General features: G+C 34.7%; 1 protein-coding gene and 1 pseudogene across 1 annotated transcript; both read right to left on the reverse strand.

Moving 5' to 3' along the window:
* Positions 1–12,915: 12,915 nt before the first annotated feature.
* LOC111998327 (uncharacterized) lies at positions 12,916–13,890 on the reverse strand. The gene has a single exon (XM_024030428.1). It carries the CDS (start codon positions 13,888–13,890, stop codon positions 12,916–12,918), a length of 975 nt encoding a protein of 324 aa, XP_023886196.1.
* A 6,952-nt stretch (positions 13,891–20,842) lies between these two features.
* Positions 20,843–24,495, reverse strand: LOC111998329 (loganic acid O-methyltransferase-like; annotated as a pseudogene).
* Positions 24,496–24,517: the final 22 nt, after the last annotated feature.

Genomic DNA, 24,517 nt, shown 5'->3' on the forward strand with positions numbered 1-24,517 from the left:
CTAATTTTTTTTCTCTCTTTTAAAACTTTTATTCTCCCTATTCTTAAAAATAAAATAAATAAAAAATTAAAAATTAAAAAACACCTCTTCTTCTCCCGAGTTCACATTTACTGTTACATTTTTCCTAACCTTTCCACTTCCACCAACCTTTCCCCTCCCTTTTTTCCTCTTCATCTCCCCACTATCCTCTTCTTTACCATTACACTTAATCAATTTTTTCCTTATATTTTGACTCTTCTTCTCCCCCATTTTATGCTCTCTCTCTCTCTCTCTCTTTGTGGATTTTTGTTTTTTCGTACAACTCTTATTAAGATTGATGGTTTTTTTTTTTTTTTAATATATGTTTTGGTATTGTATTTTTTAAATTTTACAGCACAAAGTCTTCTCTCTCTCTTTTGTAGCTTTGGTTGAATTTCGGTTTGGGTTAATACTTGGTTTGGGTAAATTCCACAATCATTGACCATTATGATACAAATTTGAATGAGCTTTTTCCTTATCTTTCCTAGGAAATCATTTCCACTGGTTTTGCAATAGGCACAAAGGGTCAAGGCGCAGACAAAGTTTATGGGCTTACCATTTGTTGTAGTGATATCTTAGAGAAAGATTGCAAGAGTTGTATTGTTAATGCAGCCAACGAAATTCGGTCACATTGTCCCAATAATAAAGGTGCAACAATATGGTACTATTACTGTACATTGAAGTATCATAATTTGGATTTCTTTTGCCAAATTGACCGTGACACACTGTTCTTCGCAAATATCTCAGAAAACATGAATACTAACCAATTGATTAGACAAAAGAAAGGAGAGTGGTTCGCCCAACTCGTAGGGCATGCTTCTGTGAATGCACAGATGTTTTCAGCTGAAGACTTCGATGCTGGAGACAATTACAAACTCCACGGGTCAGTTCAATGCCCTAGAGACCTTTCAAGCATAGACTGTATGAAGTGCCTCAATGATTCAATTGGGTTTATTCCAAAATGTAGTGACTTGAGTAAAGGAGTGCAGATCTTTAGTGCGACTTGTCACCTAAGATTTGAGAATATCTACCACAAAGTATAAATTTGGAAGTTGAAGTATCCTGACATCAATTCTACTATCAAAATGTAATGTGTAATTGGAATATACTTTAAGTTTGTGGGTGATGAACTTTTCTACTTTAAGAGTTGGTGATGAACTTTTGTCCTTTACAACTTTTACCCAAATTGGTACACAACTTTTTTTTTTTTTTTTTTGAGAAAGAAATCGGTAGACAATTGAATAAGATTTGTTGTAGTTCCTTAATTTTATTTTTCACTAAGCATACCTTGTGCCATGTATGGGGAAAAAATCAAACATAATATAATACTCTTTAGGTTGCATGAATTAGCTCAAATAGTAAAATCTCTTTTATTTATATATAGAAGCTGAAACGTAACATTTATTATTGTTACGCTTTTGTTGAGCCATATCAGATGCCACATCAACTTATTTTGTATCTTTTAAAATTTTTTTATTCTCCCTATTCTTAAAAAATAAATAAATAAATAAATAAACCTCTTATTCTCTCCGTTAGTTCACATTTACGGTTGCACTTTTTTCAACATTTCCCCTCCCTTTTTGCTTTCTCTCTACTTTACCGTTACATTTCCTTCATCATTTCTTCTTTCTTATATTTTTACTATTTTTTTACTCATTTTATTTTTTTTTATAAATTCGATATCATTTCTCCAATTCAATCCATATTTTTCCCATGAAAAAACTGTGAGTACTCTCTCTCTTTCTAGATTTTTGTTCTTTCTTATAACTTTGATTAAGGTTTATGATTTTTTTTAATGTGTTATGGTATTGTGTTTTTTAAATTTCCCATCACAAAGTCCTCTCTTTCTTTTGTAGGCTTGGTTGAATTTTGGTTTGGGTTAATACTTAATTTATTTAGAAATAAGAATTTGACTTTATAATAAAACACAATCTACATGGCTTTAAATTTGAATATGCCTACCATTTGTTTGAGTAATAAATTATTATAAAGTCTATCTTTTATTCCTTTGATTTCTTTTTAATTTTGGTTAACATAAATTGTAATTTTGTGATAAGTTTTTATTATATTGATAATCTCCTTATTCTTTAAGAGATGAGAAATTTGAATAATAAATTTGAAACTTATAAAGTTTAGTTGTATATTAGACAAATATAATACACTACAACAGAAGTTAGAAGAATATGATTCTCCTTAAAAAAAATATTAATCAAACATACAAAAAATAATATTATGATATATTTGTAGAGATAAAAAATACTTGTAGAAATATATATTTTTTAAATAGATAATACTTGAAGTAATTGTTATTTTTTATAAATTACACTCCATTACATAATATTTATATATTCCCATGCATCGCGTGGATCTGCAACTAGTATATATATAAAAACAAAGATCTCATGTGAGAGTGCATGAGATCTTGCCACGTGACACTCTAATATTGCATTTAACCTTTTTTTCATTAAGTTTTTTTACTGTTATCCAATAAATCATAGTAATTTATTTTTAATATTATATAAATTTAGCATTTTTTACCCCTTTTTATTAAGTTTTTTTTTACTGTTACCCAATAGATTATAGTAACTTATTGCATTTAACTTTTTTTACCTTTTTTCATTAAGTTTTTTTTTTTTTTTTTTTTTTTTACTGTTATCCAATAAATTATAGTAACTTATTTTTACTATTATATAAATTTAGTATTTTTTACCTCTTTTTATTAAGTTTTTTTTTTACTGTTTCCCAATAGATCATAGTAACTTATTTTTCTATTATATTGATATGAGCTATTCTTGACAATTAGACCAATTAGACCAAAAGTTATTCACTATAAAATTGATTACCTTTTAAAAGTATACCAAACTTTATGAAAAACTCAGACCCAGTTCTTACCTTACATATTATGACCCAAGTTTAGCTATTCACACGTGTAAATCAAAGCAAAAACTCTTACCCTCTTACAAACTCTCTTCTTCCTCCCCACGTATAGATGATACTTTTAGAAATGACTAAACGCAGATGCAAGATTAAGTTGAATCCAAATATATACTAAGTAACATTGATACAAAATGGGTTGGTATTACATTTTGTGCATACTTTGTGAAAGGAATGTCAAATTACAAACATGATCATTTTGGTGTGCAAAAGGTAAACAAAAATAAATCTTTCTATCCCAAAGTTAGAGGCACTCACATTAATTACATACTCTTCAAATATTTATAATATATTTATCTCACTATAACTACTATATGTATACAATTGCAAACTATTTCAGATATAGGATTCAAATTGAAGTTTTTAATGCAACTAACAAAACAAAGTTTATGATATTTGATCGAGATGCTGAGAAAATCCTAAATAAATCTACAAGATCAAGATCTTGCTAAAAAATAAACTAAGGTACAACTTATTTAAATTATTGTAAAAATATTGATATTGGAGAAGGAATCACACGTGATTTGGAAAAAAAAAAAAAAAGGATTTCTCTACTTCATTTGAATGAATTCAATCAAAAAGATGGTTTTGAAAATTACATAGTTGTTAAGATTTTTGATGAGCCTTCAAATGATAAAAAGATATGGAAGAGGAAAAAAAAAAAAAAAACACAATTCAACATGCTATATTAATTCTTTTTGCTGCACTATGCCAAATTAACAAAAATAAAAACTTTACAAAAAACTGTCACATCATTGAAATTTAATATAAATGCAAATACCTATGAAAAATCTTAGTGACAAAGTCCAAATTTTGTAAGATCTAATCAAGAATCTCTCGGTACCAATTCATTAGTAATTAACACAAATGATGCAACAAAAGGAAAAAATGATGAAAGCTCAAAAATTGGACAAATATGGACTGAAAAAATTTCAAATGTTGAAGATGGAGAAACTGATGTTGACAACAAGTGTCACCATACCAATATAACAAAGCATTGAAGAAAAAAAAATTGTAATGAAGTATTTTATTACATCACATAATAAAAATCAATAATATAGAATAAATTAATATGTTTTTATCAACTTTTATTATACAATATTACTCCAAGTTGTTTTCATTATTACTCATTACTTGAACAAAATAATTATAATAGATATATGTGTGCAATTTATAATTGTTACTTTTTATGATGAACTCATTACTAACAAAGTTTGATAATAAATATGCTATAATATATGTATAATATTTTCAAAAAACAGATTTATATAAAATATTATAACATTATCCGTGCATTGCATGAGAAACTTACTAGTTACATTCAATTGTTGTTACTTTTCCTCTTTAAGTTATGACTTTACTAAACATTATTAATATAAAAGAGGTTTTTTTTTTTAAAATTATTTTTTATTTTTAGGAACATATAAAAAGTGGCTAAGTCCCTATTGTTATGGACCTTTATTTGTAGCTAATATCAAAGTTTCTTTTTGAAAATGAAATAAAATTTGTGCTGATGCGTATGCAAATTTGTGACAATAAGAAGTCTTGGAGAGCTTAGGTGCACTGGGTAGATTAGGTTTGGAGGGTCTTCTACTATTCATGAATCCCAACTTCATTCTCTAGTCGATTATTGACTACTTGGAGGGTGGCAGATAAGTTTTTCGCCGAGTACTTCGGTTTCCTCTTCAATAACACATTGTCGTGTTATCTTTGTGTTTGCATCTCTCTTCCCTTACTCTTTACATTTTAATTACTGCTATGGTTGTGATTAATTTCAGTTTGGAGTGTTTTACCAAATTGGGTTTTACTTATATTCATCATTTCGCACATAAATTGTTTGTGTATAAGCTTGTATTAGTAATTTTATATTGGGGGTCTAAACATTCATAGGTGTTTCACACAATATTTGAACTTTCATTCGGTATCAGAGTGGATACACTTGTTTTGGTTTTATTACCTAAATGTGATCCTTGATCACTTGTGTTATTTGCCATGGATAGTGATTTGTATACTTCTATGCATGTTTTGGACGTTAATGAATGTAACATGCTATGTGTTTGTGAAAATGCCTTTATGAGTGATAATCCTCATGATTGTGATGCTATGTTACATGAATCCTTGAGTGTTATTGATATTCCCAACATCAAATTCTTGAAGAAAAAGGTTAAGAAGTTTAATAAGGATTTAAGCAAGTTTTTTTATGAAAAGAATCATTTGATTGCTAAGGTCAATGAATTCAACATATTGGTTAAAATATAAGAAACTTGCTGAAAATTCTCTTGAAAAGCTAAAAGAGTTTGAATGTTTGAATATGGACTTGGATACTAAACTTGTTTTGTCTAAGAAACTTTTTGATGAGTTAAAATGTAAAAATGAATCTCTCAAGATGCATGCCAAATGTTTGATTGTTGAACCTATTCCTAAAAACGATGAAAATATTTATTGTAATCATGTTGTGGTACCCGATTTTTTGCCTATTGTGTGTTCTATCTCAAAGAACAAATCGGTGTACATTCCTTCACATAAAAGAAATCAAAAGGTGAAGAGAAAGACTATTAAGTCAAAGCCTCTGTTTAGATCTCAAACTAAGGTTTTAGATGAATCTAAGTTTATTCCAACTTGCCACCATTGTGATATGATTGGTCATATAAGACTTCAATGTCATAAGTTAAAGAAAAAGCAAAACCATGTTACTAGATCCCTTTCCAAAAAGCCTAGTGGACCTAAACACCTTGTTTGTCACCATTGTGGTGCCTTTGTTCATCTAAGACCTCATTGCTCTAAGTTTCATTATCTTAAAATAATCGAAATAAAAGAGAAACTTGAGCTTCTTAGAAGTTATGCTGAAAAGGGTAAACTGGATTTGAGTGAAAATAGTATGTTGTTAAAGAAAGTGTTTAATGCTCTTAACTCCTTGTCTATGTGCATCTCCAGTTCTCATTCTTCTAACTCTCGTCCACTTCTCATGAGACTCTCATTCCAAACAATCATTCTGTTTGGATGAGGAAGGGTTCCTATAGTTGAGCTTTTGCTCTCTTGGTCCTTGATCTAATTCTTTCGATCTTTGTAGGACTTTTCATGCATTATATGTTTCATTGTCATGCATTTGTACATCATGCATCTCTTTATATGTATTGTTTTATTTTTGTTTTTGATCTAACTTTTATATCTTTGTTTTGTGTGTGTAAAAATCCAAAACCACTAAAAAAAAGGAAAATTCAAAAAGTTTGATCGTATATGTTTGAGCACATATCTCATGTGAGTTTCGCTTAATATCTTCGTACTAATAGCATAGTGCATTTACGAGCTTAGCTTGTTATGTATGCACATCTATTTTTGTGGGAAAAATCTTGACATCTATGTGTGATTGTTGTAAATCGATCTTTAAGCTTGTCATGAATGATAAGTTAATAGTCATGTTGGTTTTGATACATGCGTAAACTTGTGCTTATATCTCTTCCCACTCATTTTATTTTGCTTAAAGGGCTCAACCAATGTAAATCTCGAAAAGAGATAATGAGTTACAAAAGCCGTCGCACATATTAGTATTTGACTAGGAAAAAGGGAAAGTAATTTGTAATGAAAATGTATGGTGCCCAAAAGCCAAAGGCTTGTTCATCAAATTGAAATATCAAATATTTCAGGCATCGATCTCAAAAAGAGATTTAAAGATAAAAATGATCAAACGTTATGAATTGTAAAGAAGCCAAATGAAAAGTTTCAAAGATATGTAATCATTTTCTTTGGAATGCCATATATGTTCATTTCTATAATTGAGATAGATCACTTGACTTAATACTAGTTGTGTATAACTTGATTGAATTGATCGTTGAAGTTTCACTCTAGACTGAGGACTATTCCACATTTGATATACACACACACACAACACACATGTCTAATGTTCAATGAATGTCTTATTTATTTGCTCGATTGTACTTGCTTAAATGTGATGTGTGTATGCTCAACTATATATGGATCAATCTAAAAGATTTTTGATAATTTTATATGTATTTGAAAGTGATTTTATCACTCTTTGCGTTCATGTTTATTGCTTACTTTGTTTTTTATTGTTTAAACACATTCTGTGTTGAAAAACAAGTGTCAGAATTTTTGGCTACTCGTTTTAGCAACTCGCCCTATCGCGAAACCCCAATCGCGAGTTCATCCAGAAGCTTTTGCAATTAACTTATGACTCGCGAAAATTTTTGTGACTCATCTTGCGACTCGCTAGTCATGAAACGCCTAGAAACAGCTTTTTAAAGTGTTTTTTGTTGGAAACCTATTTTAAATCTCTCCCATCCTCTCTTAAACCCCTCATTCAATATTTTTACATCAAACCCAATCAATTTGAATGGTTTTTCATCCCATTAACATCTCTAAGGTAATTTTAAACTCTTTTCATTGTTTTGGATCCTTAGATTATGTTTTGGAGATTTTGTGCTCTTGGTTGAGATTTTCATCATAGGGATTAAGAAAATTTATTTTTTGTCAAATTTTTGTATGTGATTGGTTTCTTTTGATGATTTTCTTTCGATGTTGGCCCTTTGTGGCAAAAAGAACATGTATTAAGGATGGATTTCATGATGTTCATGCATTGTTTCACATTGTTGTTCACAATGTGCGCTAGGTGTTTGATAAAATGTCTCTTAGGCATTTGTTTCAAGTTCTGACTTTAGCTTTCTCGAAAAAAAAAAAAAAGGTTTTGACTTTATGCCAGAGCATTCATTTTTTTTTTTTTTTTTCTTCGGTCAACCATGATATAAATTAAAGCTAGGCATTAACCAGCCTATTACAAAAAAAGCTAGCTTTATCAGTAGTCAACAAACTTTCCACCACAGGCGGCGGATTACAAAAGACCTGGTAGCTATACAAGGATTGCGCGCCTATTCTAGCCAAAGCATCAGCGCATTGGTTTGCTTCCCGGAAAACATGAGTCACCCGCTTGCTCGGAAATTCCTGCAGCAGATTCCTACAGTCGGATAAAAGAGGTTCCATAAGTAAATTTTCAGTACCATTGTTCATCAGCATCACAACACATAAAGCATCAAGTTCAATGATAATTTGTTGTATCCCCATCTCCTTAGCAAGTGTTAACCCATCCCTCAAAGCCCAAAGTTCAGCCAATGCACTGTTAGTGAAGCCGAACCCCCTCACAAATCCCCTCAGCCAATTCCCTTCATGATCACGAAGTAAGCCACCTCCCCCTGCTCTGTCCGGATTCTTCATTACTGAACCATCTGTGTTGAGCTTCACCCAACCACCAGCAGGCTTCTCCCACCCCACTGGAATCACGGTTTTTGGTTTCTTGGCCTTGTCCACACAGCCAATTGAGAAGAATTCAGCACTGTTATGAATGCATCTTCTCCACGCCAGCGGATCAATAGTACCTGTCTTAAACAAAAATTCATTTCTATGAACCCACAGCTGCCACAATCCCATCGGAAAAAGAACCTTCCAAGGAACTCCTTTGACATCAATATTCATATCATCTTTACAATTAACTTCCAACCAAACCTTAAAAGGGAGTTTAAAAGAGTTTCTATAGCAATGGGGAACTTGTACCTGCTCCCAAAATAAATGAGCAATTTCACAATCTCTAAACAAGTGATCTATGGTTTCATTATCCTTATTACACATTCTACACATTTTTCCAATATTTAAACCTCTAGAACCCAGAACAGAGGCCGTGGGAAGACTATCATGGAGGCACAACCAAATAAGAAACTGAATTTTTGGAAAAGTTTCAGTACTCCACACCCACTTGAATGACACAGCAACCGGATTCAGAGGATTTAATCCCATAGCAATAAGATATGCTGCTTGAATGGAAAAGGATCCATTCTTAGAATGGTTCCACATGAGAAAATCCCTCTTGGAAGGATCATGGGATAGAGGAGTAGCCCGGATGGCATTAAGAACATGTTCAGGGAGCTCAAAGGATACACTTGAACCCATCCATGCCTGATTATCATCAAAGCATTGTCGCACAGTACACACATCTTCTCCTCGATTTAAAGGGCCCTCAACCAGCTCTCTTAGCCTCCCACAAGGCAGCCATAAATCCTTCCACAAGTTAACAGACTCACCATTATTTACCATCCATCTCAACCCCTTCACATAGATAGGACCACCCTTCTTGCAAGCTGCCCAGATAGGTGAACAAGGCAGCTTGGAACCTTCCACAGTGGTTCTACTGGAGCAGAGATACTTAGATGCCAACATCATCACCCACGGCTTCTCCTCCTCATGAGCCAATCTCCAACACAGCTTGGCTAAAATGGCTGCATTCCTTTGCTTCATAGAAAAAATCCCCAAACCACCCAACTCCTTTGGAAGAGTAATAGTACCCCATTTAACCATATGCATTCTTCTTCTCTCTTCAGTTGACCCCCAAATGAAATCTCTCATCATTTTATCAAGAGCATTACAAACATTGGCTGGCAGGTTATGGCATTGCATATAGTATTCAGCAATAGGGGCAGCCGCAGATTTGGCAAGAACAAGCCTCCCCGCTTTTGACAGAAATTTAGTTTTCCATCCAGCTAGCTTGTTCTGAACTTTTTCAAGAATAAAATTAAAAGCGTTCCCCACACGACCTTTATGAATGATAGGAAATCCCAAATATCTTCCGATATTATTAGTGGCAATTAAACCAAGTCTTCTGCAGATAGTCCTCTTTCTCCTACCAGCCACATTAGGAGAAAAGAAGATTCTTGATTTACCAACATTCACCTTTTGACCAGCTAAGTTACAAAAATTATTGAGTACCTCCAAGATAGCCATGCAATTCTTGTTATTCGCTTTAGCAAACAGCAGAATGTCGTCCGCAAAAAACACATGAGAGAAACCCGGACCATTTCTTGAGGCTTTCACTGAATCCCACCGGTGCTCCTCACACATTCTAGAGATTTGAGCTCCCAAAAACTCCATGCAAAGAAGGAATATATAAGGAGACATAGGGTCTCCTTGCCTGATGCCCCTTGAGGGATAAAAGGAACCGAGCTTACTACCATTAAAAAGCAATGAAGTAGAGGTAGTTGACACACAACTCATAATAAGACGGATAATATTATCGGGGAATCCAAAGTGAGTGAGAACCATCCGAATGAAGCTCCACTCTAAGCGGTCATAGGCTTTCTCTAAGTCAATCTTCACCACCATGAAGCCATCTTTACCCCTCCTATTTCTCAAGGAATATATCAACTCCTGGGCAATAATAACATTATCCGAACCCCTACGGCCTTCAAGAAAAGCGGCTTGCATGGGAGAAATGAGCTTAGGAATAAGAGGCCGAAGCCTAAGAACCAGAATCTTAGTAACAATTTTGTAGACGGTATTACAAAGGCTAATAGGGCGATACTGACTGACAGTTTCAGGCCCTAGTTGTTTGGGAATCAAAACAAGCAGAGTCTAGTTAAGTAAATCAGGCATAGTTTGGTTAGCAAAGATATTCTTCACCTCATTTTTAACCGAATCTCCAACCACAAGCCAGAACCTTTGGTAGAACCCCGCATGCAACCCATCACACCCAGGGGCCTTATAGGGCTTCATAGAGTTAAGAGCATCCCAAATCTCCTTATCGGTAGGCATTTGGCCCATAAACCTTGTCTCCTCATCTTCTAGTTTCAAGCACCAATCAGAATCCCAGTTCTGCACCCAAGGGCAAGCTAGCTGGTCAGTTTGGTACAGCTTGATAAAGCTGTTAGTAAAAATTTCTTGTACTTGAACCAAGTCATGCACCCACTCCCCTTCATCATTCATGATGCTGCAAATTCTGTTCTTACTTCTTCTAGCCAGCGTAGAGATATGAAAATAATTAGTGTTTCTTTCTCCAAAAATGGTCCAACTGACCCTCAATTTCATAGCCCATAACTCTTCTTCAAGCTGAAGTATTTCATTGTATTCTCTGGACAATTGCTCTTGGAGATTAATCAAAAAATTATTAGGCCTGTGGGCTATGCTTCTCTGAGTCCCAAGAAGTCTTGCCATGATGAGCTTCTTCCTTGCAAAGATATTCCCAAAAATTTCTTTGTTCCACCTTTGAGCTTTGGAGGTAAACCTGTTAACTGCCTCCATAAGATTATTCTCCATACCATTCCAGGATTCATTAACAATGGCAGGGAAACCTTCATGACTCATCCACATAGGCTGAAATCTAAAAGGCCGACTTGACTCATAAGAAAGATGAGCAGCTAATCTAAGTAAAAGGGGACAGTGGTCAGAATTGACTCTCGCCAAGTGAGTGACAGCAGCTTCAGGGAACGCTGCCTTCCATTCAGGGTTGGCCCAAACTCTATCCAGTCTACATTGTATGAGCCCCCCTACTTCCCTTTTGTTAGTCCAAGTAAATTTGGGCCCCGAAAAACCCAAATCCAACATATGACACTCAGACATGCAATCCATAATAGCCCGTACCCTTCTTTGACAAATAGGATTACCCCCAGCCTTTTCATCCTCATTAATAACCTCATTAAAATCCCCCATAAGGGCCCAAGGGAGGTCATGTAATGTAGCAATCAGTTTAAGGTTGTCCCAAAGTATACATCTTTCAACAAACCTAGGACTAGCATATATGGCACTAATAATCCAGCTAAGAGATTGAGATCTTACCCGGATAATTGCATGGATCTCCTATTCAGTTGATGCAAGGACCTCCACGTTCACCATGTCATTCCTCCAAAGAAGCCAAATGCCACCCGCGAATCCAATAGAATCAGCGACCACCGACCCATCAAAAGGCAGAGACTCAATCATTTCCTCTGCTCTAGCCCCGCTCATACGAGTTTCTGTGATGACCATCACCATTGGAGTATGCCACTCCACCAAGTCTAACACAGTTTTCCTGAACTGAGGTTTCATCGCACCCCTACAATTCCAAATCAACGTATTCATCATCTTAATAGTAGACAAAGACAAGTCAGCAACCACAGATGCAGAGGGAAGCTCAATGTTCCTCAACCTTCATTCCCCCATCACCTCAGCATCTCTCGGAACAGAGTTACCGAGTGATGGATAATACCCCTCTCCCCCACAGACATCTTGGCTAGGAAGGTACCCTGAAACCTTATTCCCACACAGCGGATCATCTTCACCATGTTCAGGTTCCCTAACATGACGCACTCCGCTGCTTTGCCCATAAGGACCTTCTTCTCTGCAATCTCCATCAGCAGTATCTCCCTTTCCATTTCGGACAGTGATCTTTCCGAGAGAAGCTCCTCTGAACTTGTCTTTAACAAGGTTGAGTTTGGAAGAGGAAGTGGTGGTAGTGCTGGTCTGTCCGTCGCAAACCTCCACCACGGATTTGGTGTCTCCACCCATGCCGTGCTCGATAAAGGCAGGAACCCCAACTCGCTGCTCTCCGCCGTCAGCGGAAATAGATTCTTCCAAGCCAGCATCAGTTCCAAGTCGAACCATCCCCAGATTTCCGTTGGGTCTTGCTTGATCCACCTGATAGTTTCGTCTCCGATTGGAATGATTTTGCTTTTGTAGAACATTGCCCAATTTTTTGCTCTCTCCATACTTGCAACCACTCTGACTAATGCCTTCCTTTTCTTTACTCCCTGAACCTGGTTTATAAGAAGGCCGTGTATCCTTCAAAGCACCCTCAGGACTCATATTCGGCCCATTAAGTTTAATTGGGCTTGAGTTAGCCCCAAAAGTAAAGCACGCTCCCTCACTTACCAAGCCCATAGTCTTTTTACAAGAGTCAACAAGACCTATTTCCTTCTGCCTCCCATTGGAGTGGTTTTCCTTAACAAAAATACTCTTCCCATCAGCTCTATTGTGCTGACTTGATTGCTGAGCAACTGACGCCTTTCTCTTCACAGCCACCCTACCACTATTCGAGGTGCTAGCTCCTATCTTTTCATAGCCCGAGTTGGAAGACTCCCCCATCTGGCTCCCCTTAGAGCCACTTGGCTTCTCTCGGCCTCTGTTGGCTGACTTTCGCCGCGCCACCAACATTCATTCCCCATAGTCCTCTTTTTGTTCCCTTGCATTCTTCTCCATCGCATAGTTACCAGCACCAGGACTCTGCGCTTCTTGACCATTATTTTCTGAGCTTCCCTGCGTATTAGTAGGATACTCACGAACCACAAATGGACAAGCTTCCCGGTAATGGCCTATTCTTCCACAAGCAAAGCAAAGAGTTCCGATGCCCTCATATTGGATGACCTGCTTCAGCTTCCCAAGATAAATGGTTTTTTCAAGAGGCTTGTCCAGGTTCACTTGTACACACAAACGGGCAAATCGTCCACGGACTCCATTCGCCGTATTAGCATCAATTCGTAAAACCGGTCCAATTGCTCTGCCAATCTTTAACAGAGCATTGTGTTCATAGAACTCAATAGGTAGCTCAGGCAGCCTGACCCAAACTGCGACAGAGGAAAGCGTAGCAGATGATGCTTGGAATTCAGGCTCCCATTGTCTAATAGTAAGAAAATTCTGGCCTATAAACCAAGGTCCTCCTTTGAGAATGTAATCCACATCTTCACTAAGTTCAAACTTAATAAGAAAGAAGTCAAAGCCCAAATCTATACAATCCATACCTCCTTTCGGATTCCACATGCCACGAAGCTTGGATACCAAATAAGTGTACCCCACCTTGCTTCCAAACGGCTTGATAATAAGACCTTGATACCAAGGAGATCGCATCCGAGTCTTCTCCTCTCTGGAAAAACGAACTCTGAGACCATCTTCTTGCGCATCGTCATCTTCAACATCAGATTCAATGTCCTCTTGCATCTCACTATTAAACCCGAAAGCTCTCTCAAAAGCTCCAGGGATGCAACCCACCAATTTATCTCTATAACTTCCAATCCTTGCGTGAGGCCTACTTCCTTGATCACCTTCCAACTGATGACTATCCTTAAATTTCTTAGTGCTACGGGCCAGATTGTCAGCTTCCTCATCAGAGCGTTTCAAGATATCTCTCTCCATTCCTTCAGCTTTTTTATTTTATCCAAAATCTAATATTTAAGCATTCTCAACACACACTACACTAGCTTTTAATAGTTCATAAATCATTCCCATCATGCCAGAGCATTCTAAAACACTTTATGGAAGAGGGTGATTTTTTATTTATTTTTTATTTTTTTATGACAATCAACACAAAAACAAAAGGACAGATCTTTCCATTTCTCAATAAAATATTTATATACTAATTTTTTTAAGGATAAGGTTAACAGGTGTTCTTAGGGCAATAATTAGTAATTTTTTTTAGAAAAGTTTTGACACAACTTTCATGAGAAATAAAAAAAATTGTCAAAATAATAATTACTTTTTTTTTCCTCATAAAAACTTTTTTTTTAAATAGATTATTAACCATTTCCTTAAGGGTACTCGTTAGTATTTTTTTTTTTATAAATTATTCTTTAAGTAGTTAATTTTCATTGCATTCTCAACCCTGTTTGTGTCCAACCGAACAATGTTATGGACATTTCACAACTTTTGACATAATTCTCCATGTGATAAGTGGTAATTGATGAAAGTGTGGATCTATCATTTAATCTCAACCATTCACATTTCACCACATAACCATTTGTGATAATAGTTGTGGACATTTTTTTTAGGTCCCTAGTATTTCATTGTACAAAAATCCAATGATAGACATTCTCAATTAAATAATCTTAATATTTTTCTCATTTATATTTTCTCGTTTGGCTGAAAGGTGAGGATTGGTTTGACATCGGATCCACCCACATAAACGAGAAAATATATCATGCATCGAATGCATGGTATACCACCTCCACATGAACGCATTGTTTCTCTGCCTAAAATTTTTATCATATTCAAGAGTTAAGGCGTCAACTTTGAATTACAAGAGGAAATTATTTCGAAAATTATTAACAAATTTAATTACAAGTATCTAAGAAAGTAGCTTCCAATTATTTTATTCCTCTTCTAATTTTTCCCCGGTAATTGAAAGGAATCTGACATTGACATTGTCAATGCTAATGTAGTCTTTTTTTTTTTTTTAAATGAATAATGCTTATGTAGTCTATAGTAATATGTAACATGTACAATCATTATCTGACCCTAAGATTATGGGCTCTTTTACACGAACATTGTCCTACGGGATAATATGTTTTTATTTTATTTTATTTTAAATCGCCATTACTTTATTGGTTTTATTAGTATACTATAGCTAGGACGAACAAGTTGCTTAAAAACTAAAACGGCATACTGCCTGTTTGGCAGCAGATTTTAAATATTATTGTTCAAAATTATGTGACAATTATGGTTTAAAAAGTGTTGTAAAAACACGTATTTAAAATAATTATAATGCAAAAAATGTGTTTGGTATCATGTTTTAAATAAAATATTTTAAAATGTGAAAAAATATAATATTTTTTTTTTAAGTTTCAACTTATGGCGTTTACTCTTGATGATAGCTCTATATCATCAGATTAAGACACCAATCAGTTTTTGGTATAGGCGGAGATTGAACCCCAAATCTCTTATACAACTATCAGAGACTTTACCAATTGAGTTAACTGAAACCCACAAAAAAATATAATTTTATTTTTGGTATGTTTATGTGTGTATATATATATATATATATTTTAAAGCTGATAAATATAGTAAAAGTATTATTATTATTATTATTATTATTATTATTGAAGAGAGAAAGTTCCCTCATGTGGTCTAATCCGGTGGGACCTACAGTTTTGAACATATTTATAAAAATGTCATTAAATAATTTTATTTGAAAACTAAAAATTGGTAGGAGGAGTTCTCTGAATTTAGTGTTCAAACACTTTAAAATGAGAAACGTAACTCAAACACTCCTAAAAAAAAATCTCCTACCAAACGTATCATTATTTTTTAGCCCCCACAGTCTTCAGTGGTTTGTCACGTTGCATCATTGTGAAACCAATTTAACTTTTTTGAATCCTTCATTGCAAACATCTAAGATTGATAAAGATGACAATACAACGTCCAAATATTGGTAGCTTGGATATAGTTGAAGGGAGAGGCTGTGCAGGATATTGGTCTCAAAATGCACCATTGGGAATAATATTGACATTCACTGTAAAATAACTTAAACCAACTTTTCCCTCAATCATACCAAATTAAAAGCGAAAAAAAAAAAATTCATACCAACAAATAAATAATTAGAAAACCAAAATGAAACATTTTATAGTGATGATGCCAAAAGTCGTTAGTAAGCTGCACAATATTCACGTGCTCAAAACAAGACCTGTGAACAACAACAAATAGAAACCCTAGGAGAGTACCGGTGTAGTACCAGCCAAAGATCTTTCGAAGGTTAAGTCAGAGAACATTTTTACAACTCTAGAGTGATAAAGCTGGGATAAATTATGCATACCTTGGTTAATGAGGGTCTTGGGGTTTTTATAGTAGCATAGGGTTGCCACTCGTCCCTTGGTTAAGAAGATGTCTCATTGTAGGAGAGGTCCTCTTTAGTTGTGTATTTTGTAGAACTCTTTCCGTATAGGACTCGAACATGTAATTTAACGGTTAGATTTTCAAAATTCACACTCCCATTCCCTACAAATAATCGCTAGAAATAATGTTAACAAGGCACCCATTTTATAGAATTTTGTGGGCTTTCAAGTTTTAACTTTATGGAAGAGTGTGATTCTTGGTCACGATAGTTTTTCTTTAAGAGAATTAGCATCAGTATGTGTAAAATATTGCAAAATAGAAAAAGTAACTGATTTTGACATATTTTGAACAAAAAAACACTCACATTAGTGGGTGTAAAATTATGCATAAATGCACGAGAGCTACAGTAACCGTGCAAATATGCACGGTTACTGTAGCTCTTGCATTTAATATTTTAATAATATCTGATTTGCTCCTTTTTTTTCTCTCTCTCTCTTCTCCCTCTACAAAACTAATGCATTCTGTTCCTCATCATGTTCTTTCTTCCTCTGATACACACACTCCCATAGACACAAAATAAAGAATCAACTACAAAAATAAAAAATCAACCACAAAATCAACCACTGGAACAAAATCGTTGGATCAGTGATTAGTGATCGTGGATTGGAGAGGCAATTTGGATCGGTGATGTGGATCGGTGATGTAGATTGGTGATCGGTAATAGTTGGATTGGTGATTGGTGATCAGTGATATGGATCGGTGTTTGGAGAGGTGATGTGGATCGGTTCTAGGTTTTGATGGAGATCGGTGGATTGGAGAGGCATTGTGGTACTTTTGATGCTTGTGATGGTTGTGGTGTTGATGGAGTGCTTGTGGTGGTGCTTTTGGGTTTTGTGGGTTGACGGAGATCGGTGTTGATGGAGTGCTTGTGATGGTTGTAGTGTTGTTGGAGTGCTTGTGATGGTGCTTTTGGTTTTGACCATGAGAAAAAGACGAAGAAAGAAGAGGAAGAAAAGAAAGAGGAAACGACAGAGAGATAAGGAAAAAGAAAGAATAAGAAAGAAAAGGAAGAACAAGAAAAAGAAACGGGAGATAAAATAATATTAAAAAAGAATATAAAATATAGTGTATAATAGATGGATTGATGTAGGTGTTTTGTGAAAATAGGTGTGTAAAATAGAANTCTCGATTAGGGTTAAGCATGGTGCACAAGATGTTCCTTATTATGCATGCGTGGAGACCAAGGCAGGCCACGTTAGACCCATCAAAGGTGCATGTATCCCCTTTAGCTTCTTCCATTAGCTTCCCATCAGCTTCCCTTTTGTCGTCCAAAGTGTTGTTGTTAGCTTTGAGGTGGAATGGTAGACCTTATGCCATCGTCGTCCCTCATGAGCAAAAAGCTGACGAGTTTATTAGGACCGTCTCCTTTTGCCTTATCACAGGTGAATTATGAAATTACCCTTATTATATAGTATGTTAAACAGGCCAAATTGTGAAGAAGTTATATAATTACCACTATACCATAGCTGTAAGTGAAGTGCCTAATTCAAGGCTGAATTAAAGCCTGAATGCTTTTGACTTGCTTGCTTGAGTCGAATTGGTATATATCATTTCAAATATCACTTTTCAGCTAAAAGAGAGACCTGATATATGGACACTAGAAAAATAAATACACGGGATTTTCTTTTTACTAGCTACTGATAGAGAGACCTGATCAGGCTTGCTCTTCTTAATCGTCTTAAAAAAAAAAAAAAAAAAAAAAACGAAAAAAAGAGAGCTAAAATGGAAAGAATAACAAAAAATGAATAAATTTTTCTCTAAACTAGTTTGGAGAAAAACTCTTTGAATTTCTCATATATACCTTTTTGGATGTGAATTTTAGAAATCTAACCATTAAATTTCATGCTCTTTATGTTCTTAACAAATATATCAAATTTCGTTCAAATTAGATGTTATTTACTATTCGATTAATAACCTATTTTTTATATGCGATTTTGGATCACAAAAACTTAAAATTTTAACATTTGTTTGATAATATAGAAATTAATCTTTGATCTTTTTGAAATTTTACAAGCATGAAGGATATAATAAGAACATGTAATTTAACGGTTAGATTTTCAAAATTCACACTCCCATTCCCTACAAATAATCGCTAGAAATAATGTTAACAAGGCACCCATTTTATAGAATTTTGTGGGCTTTCAAGTTTTAACTTTATGGAAGAGTGTGATTCTTGGTCACGATAGTTTTTCTTTAAGAGAATTAGCATCAGTATGTGTAAAATATTGCAAAATAGAAAAAGTAACTGATTTTGACATATTTTGAACAAAAAAACACTCACATTAGTGGGTGTAAAATTATGCATAAATGCACGAGAGCTACAGTAACCGTGCAAATATGCACGGTTACTGTAGCTCTTGCATTTAATATTTTAATAATATCTGATTTGCTCCTTTTTTTTCTCTCTCTCTCTTCTCCCTCTACAAAACTAATGCATTCTGTTCCTCATCATGTTCTTTCTTCCTCTGATACACACCTCCCCATAGACACAAAATAAAGAATCAACTACAAAAATAAAAAATCAACCACAAAATCAACCACTGGAACAAAATCGTTGGATCAGTGATTAGTGATCGTGGATTGGAGAGGCAATTTGGATCGGTGATGTGGATCGGTGATGTAGATTGGTGATCGGTAATAGTTGATTGTGAAAATAGGTGTGTAAAATAGAAAAAGTTTTTTTTTTTTTTTAGGTGCAAAATAGATGATAAGTTTGCATCCACTGATGTGGATGCTCTAACGCCAATCATAGTAACCTATTTCCAAAAATAAAAGGATAGATATTCCAATAAAAAATCCATATGATATATATATATATATTGCTAGTTATTCTTCATATAGTAGTTGATTGTCATTGCATTCTCAGCTATGCTTATGTCCAAAAATCCAATGACAAACTTTCTCAATAAAAATTTTTCGTGTTTTCTCATTTATTATTTAGATGTTAGCTCTAGGGTTGTCCACGGGTCGGGCCGAGTCGGTTTTGGACCCAACCTGGACTCGACCCGCCAGCGTCGGGTGGAAGGTGGAGGGACCCGAAACCGACCGCCATCGTTAATCGGTCGAGTCGATTTTGGGTTTTGGTGATGCTCAGGTTCGTTTAGCCAGTGGAGAGAGTCATCGGATTCTACAAACATCGCCGGAATCTGCAAAAACTTCACCGGAACTACAAAAACTCACTCCATTTGCATCGAAAATTACCGAGATCACGAGATCACCACCAGATCTAGACGGAGAACTTAAGATTTGCACCTCATCTGGGTGGAAATCACGAGATCTACATCGGATCTGGGTGAATAACTCAAGATCTCCACTCGATCTGGACGGAGATCTTGAGATCTCCACCGGATCTAAGCATAGAAAGGGAGATCTCCACTAAAACTGGGCTGATTTGAGAGAAAAAAGGAGGAAAATCAAACAAATCTACCTATTCTTCGATCGGTTTGGCTCCGACAGGTTGAGAGAAGTGAAATTGAAACTTGAACCGATGAGGGTCGGGTTTCATTGGACAAAACCATCACCAACCGCAGTGGTGCTCGAGCCGGTTGGTTTTCGGTTCGGGTGGCAGTGGGTCGAGTGGTTCCGGTGGGTCAAGCGGGTCCTGAACACCCCTAGTTAGCTCATTATTCACCATTATGCTCGCTGATCTAATGTTTGAGTTCCCATGATAAATTTTAAAAACTTAATAAAAGTTAAACAATAAGTTGATGAAATGTTGATCGAACTACGATCGATATTTCTTTTCCATTTAGTGTGATCTTTTGCAATGGGCACAATCCAAATTTGTCTTGTTAATGAGTTTTGTTAGTTGTGACTTGTGATTTGAATATTTTATCAAGATTTTATTCTTATTAATGGTCCGTTTTCTTGGGATGAAACAGTAAGAATTGAATACCGGGAAGAGAAAATAGGAGAGAAGAGATTTTAGCGTTTTTTGGTTGGAGTGGAAAGTTGAACTGATTTTGGTGGGCCTATGTATTGCCTCTCTGATATATGAGTAATATTTATTACAAAGAAATTATTTCTTATATATAATTAAATAAGGACATAATAGTCAATTTAGACAAACTGAATTTTTTATTCTCTTACTTTTCTTTTCAAATAAACAATTAAGTTGTTTATCTCACTTTTTTATCTCTTTACCATTTTCTATCATCCCATTTTTCTACTCCTCCAACCAAATGTATTTTAAATGTTTTTCCTTGAGGATGTAAGTTGTTAGTACTCATACTTAGATGATTATTCCAAGTTGATCCTACATAAGTCTTAGTTCATTTATTGATTGCAATCAGAATAGAGAGTGTTACTCTTAATTAATCAACTTGTATCTTGTGAAAAGAAAGATTTCCTATTGTTTTAACCCTAATCCTTTGGTGGCCAAGAGCTTTATATCTCAATTATTAGAACCTCACGATATTTTCAATAGAAACTTTCAAGGTTTAAATCTCTTCTCCTCCATTTTAACTATTGAGTCATTAAATAAATAAATAAAACCATCTTATCCAAAGTTTTCAACAGAAATAACTAGTGTTGTCTTGATACATATGCAAACTTGTGATATAATAAGAAGTCTTACATTTGCTTCCAAAGCTGCATCGTATACGCTTCAAAACCATAAAGAGCTGAGTTCCTACATTGTATTTTGACTCCAACAGGTTGAAAGACTCTTGTTGTTTCTTAGAGAATCGATCAAATAGTTCATCAATAATTTTAGTTCCAAAATGTTTGCTTATTATACCCTCCATGCCAGCTCTTAGGTGCTTTGTCAATGCCTGGCCACTGAGGCCGTCCACTCTTGCCCCAGGTTGTGTTATCTCCATTCTTTCAATGTTAAAACACCCATTTGTTTCCACCAGCTGTCTCCTTGGGTGAGGCAACATATACAGGCAAGTTAAAGGTGTTCACTTGAGCTTCACTAATTAATCCCTGCAAAGATAAAAGTAGGTATTTTGGTTTGGAAATACTAAAATTATTACCAATTTTACTACAAAAGGCTTACAACTTGACGAAGTAGTGAATGCGATTGGTGCTATTCCAATAACATAATAAATAAATGTTTGAATTATTGTGATTTGTACACACAACAGTTTGCAAGGCATATGTGATAAAATTTATAGTATCACTAATATAATTCTTTTGGTTTTTACATATATGGAACGAAAATTGTTCTTGGAACATAGCATAACTAGAAGAAGTGAGAACATCCAACCCCTACAAAAGAGAACGTTATGAAGTGGTTTTCTTTTTATGTTGTTTTCCAAGCAAATTGCTTGTACATTCTATAGACGAGTTCTAGTACTCCATGCTGCTAGCAAATTTCTATTATCAAACGAGTATATAAAGTTTTTTATTCTTTGAGTTTTGCAGAGAGAGAAATATATAAAGTTTTAGTTCTACATATTTTCTACTTTTAAGGTCCAAATTCTAAATTCATATTTTGACATTTAGTGTAAGTTCACTAAATTACTTGCAGTGACCTATTTGACTTGAAAACTTTCTAGTGCAAAAAGTAATAGAGGCTAATAATTGATTGCTGGCTTACCTCCTTTGCCATATCCATGAGGCAGAGTCCAAGGAAACCAAATATCATTCCTGTTGGTGCACTAGAACGATGAATCCCATTTGGAATACCTGGCATGATAAGCACCATTAGTCCACCTACCACAAGCTCTTTAGCCCTACAATCTAAAAAGGTTGTTATGTCCTCAGCAAATTGATCTGTATAAGCTTGAGCTACTTCATCTGGGGCACTTGCATAGTGAACCCTCCCCTTGTTCCACGCAGCAGAGTTCTTATTTAGCAACTCCTCTGGCAACTTAGAGAGCCACTGGAGTGCATAAGATGAATGCACGAAATGGAGAGAGGATTCAGGGAATAGCCGATCATGGAAAGACCCTGGCACTCCGGCTGCAAAGTATGACCTTCTTGGTGGGAGAGAGGCAAAGAGGGCATTGAAATCATTGGATGCATGATCATTGAAGAACACTTGAAATTCAGGCATATGAGAAGCAAGGCCTTGGGATTGGTACTTCTGTTGCACAACATCTATTATATTTTGCATAGTAATGAAGGTATTTGGCCCAACTGAACATCCCAAATCTGCTAAACGGAATGTGCTCTCTGAAGTAGAAGAATTTTTTTTTTTTACATCAAGCTTCTCTGCAATTACATCATCAATCTTTGCCTTCACAACATTTGTAGCTGCCCTCTGCGTAGTAGGTATGTCAATCATAGTAGTTTTTGACTTTTTTTCAATGTCAATTTTTATTATATATCTATACTATTTATAACAGGATTCCTTTATTTGGACGGTACTTTTATGTAGTTCAAAAATACTTTTAGACCCTATGTTTAACAAAGACAAAATTTTGGGACAATTTAGTAAAAATATATCTCAAACTCCACTTAAAATGCCTACAAAATAGGACACTTTCCTACTAATCCATGTCTTCAAAACAAATTTATCCAAAAATTAAAAAAGAAAAAAAATTCAGCTCACTTTGTATATTTCCTTCAAGACCATGTTCCAACTTAAAAAAAAAAAAAAAAAAAAAAAGCCAAATAGACACTAAGTTGAGTTAAGTATGTCATTATTAACATATGCACAAGTATACAAGAATCAATAGTATGGTTAAATTTATTGATAATATTTTTTGGGCCTTGATAAGTTTTTATTTATCTATATTATTAGATAGATAAGCAATGTATTCTATTGCCAATAAAGGCCTTAATTTTTTTTCCCAGGTGAGGTGTCTTTATATATATATATATATTACATCTTATATAACTCTAAATAATATTACACCACCTAATACTTTGTTATTAGATTCATATTTTGAAAATCTCACTATTAGATTATATGTTTTATATGTTCTTAACATATATTAATTTTTATCTTAATCGAGTGTTATTTATCATTCGATTCATAAACTCGTCTTTTACGTATTATTTTAAACTACAAAAACTTGAATTTAAACAATTAATTGATAAAATAGATATTTGATCATCTTGAAATTTTGCAAATATAGAGAATATACAAAGATAATGTAATTCAACTACAAATTTGTTAAAATTTGCATCCAATTAAAAAATATTATATAGTGTAATATTGCATCCAACCAAAAACTCTCTCTCTTTATATATATATATATATATTATATTCTTTTTCCTACGTCGCAGGAAAAATAAATTAAATATATTGTATTTGTTAAAAGGTTTTCTTCCATTTGGGGGCAACATGTTGCAGCCCAGAGATTTATTAGCATGCACATTATTTGGCAGGTAAAAATTCATTACCAGATGACATACACAACAGCCAAATAAGATAAGAAGAGAGAGGAAGAAATAGGACAAAATAGATAATAAAATTGTAAGAAACCTGGAACTAGGAGTTTTTGGTATAACTATTAGTGCCATCTCCGCTGTTCATTGGATAAGATTCAGGCACTGTATCTGTATTGTTGCTCATCTTCAACTCTCTCTCTCTCTCTCTCTCTCTCTGTGTTTGTGTTCTCAGCGAGTTGTGACAGCTTACTACTTTATATTCTTGACATTGTACACCGACAACAAATAGCTAGTTCCAAAGCCATACATTTCCATTAATGGCGGGCTGAGTTAGGCAGCCAAAATTGAATAACCATTCCCTAAAATTACCATGGTTTTAAAAACCGGACCGGATCGGACGGTTCGACCGGTTCAACCGGGAACCGGTCTTTAATCCGGTCCGGTTATAGCAAAAAAACCGGAAATAGCTTTAAAACTGGTAAACAGTGTAAATCGGCCAGTTCAACCTGAGAACCGAAAATCAGAAAGGTCAAACCTGTTTTGAAAAATTGCTGAAACAGATCTGCAATGGAGCTTTTTTTGTAGTAAAAATCTTCTTTTTTTCTCAGATTTGCTGATGGTGAGGACAGATTTTTGCAATAAAGTCTTTTTTTCTTAAGATTGGCTATGCTTGAGAGAGAGAAAATGATTGAATGTTCATGCTTGGTGTTGAAATTAGCATCTTGGAATGGTATCTACAGATCTTCAGTCATTCAGTGAGGAAAAGAGGAACCGATGATGGTATTGTAGAGATAAGCAATAGATCTAACTTCCTGAGAGAGGTTCCTCAAAAAAAAAAAAAAAAAAAAAAAAAAAAAAAAAAAAAATCCCC

Source organism: Quercus suber, unplaced genomic scaffold, assembly GCF_002906115.3.
Source record: "Quercus suber isolate HL8 unplaced genomic scaffold, Cork oak 2.0 scaffold_136, whole genome shotgun sequence".
Lineage (NCBI taxonomy): Eukaryota > Viridiplantae > Streptophyta > Magnoliopsida > Fagales > Fagaceae > Quercus > Quercus suber.

What these genes read in the sequence shown, in the direction of transcription:
- LOC111998327 (XM_024030428.1), bottom strand. Translation starts at nt 13,890, where the DNA reads ATGGAGAGAGATATCTTGAAACGCTCTGATGAGGAAGCTGACAATCTG.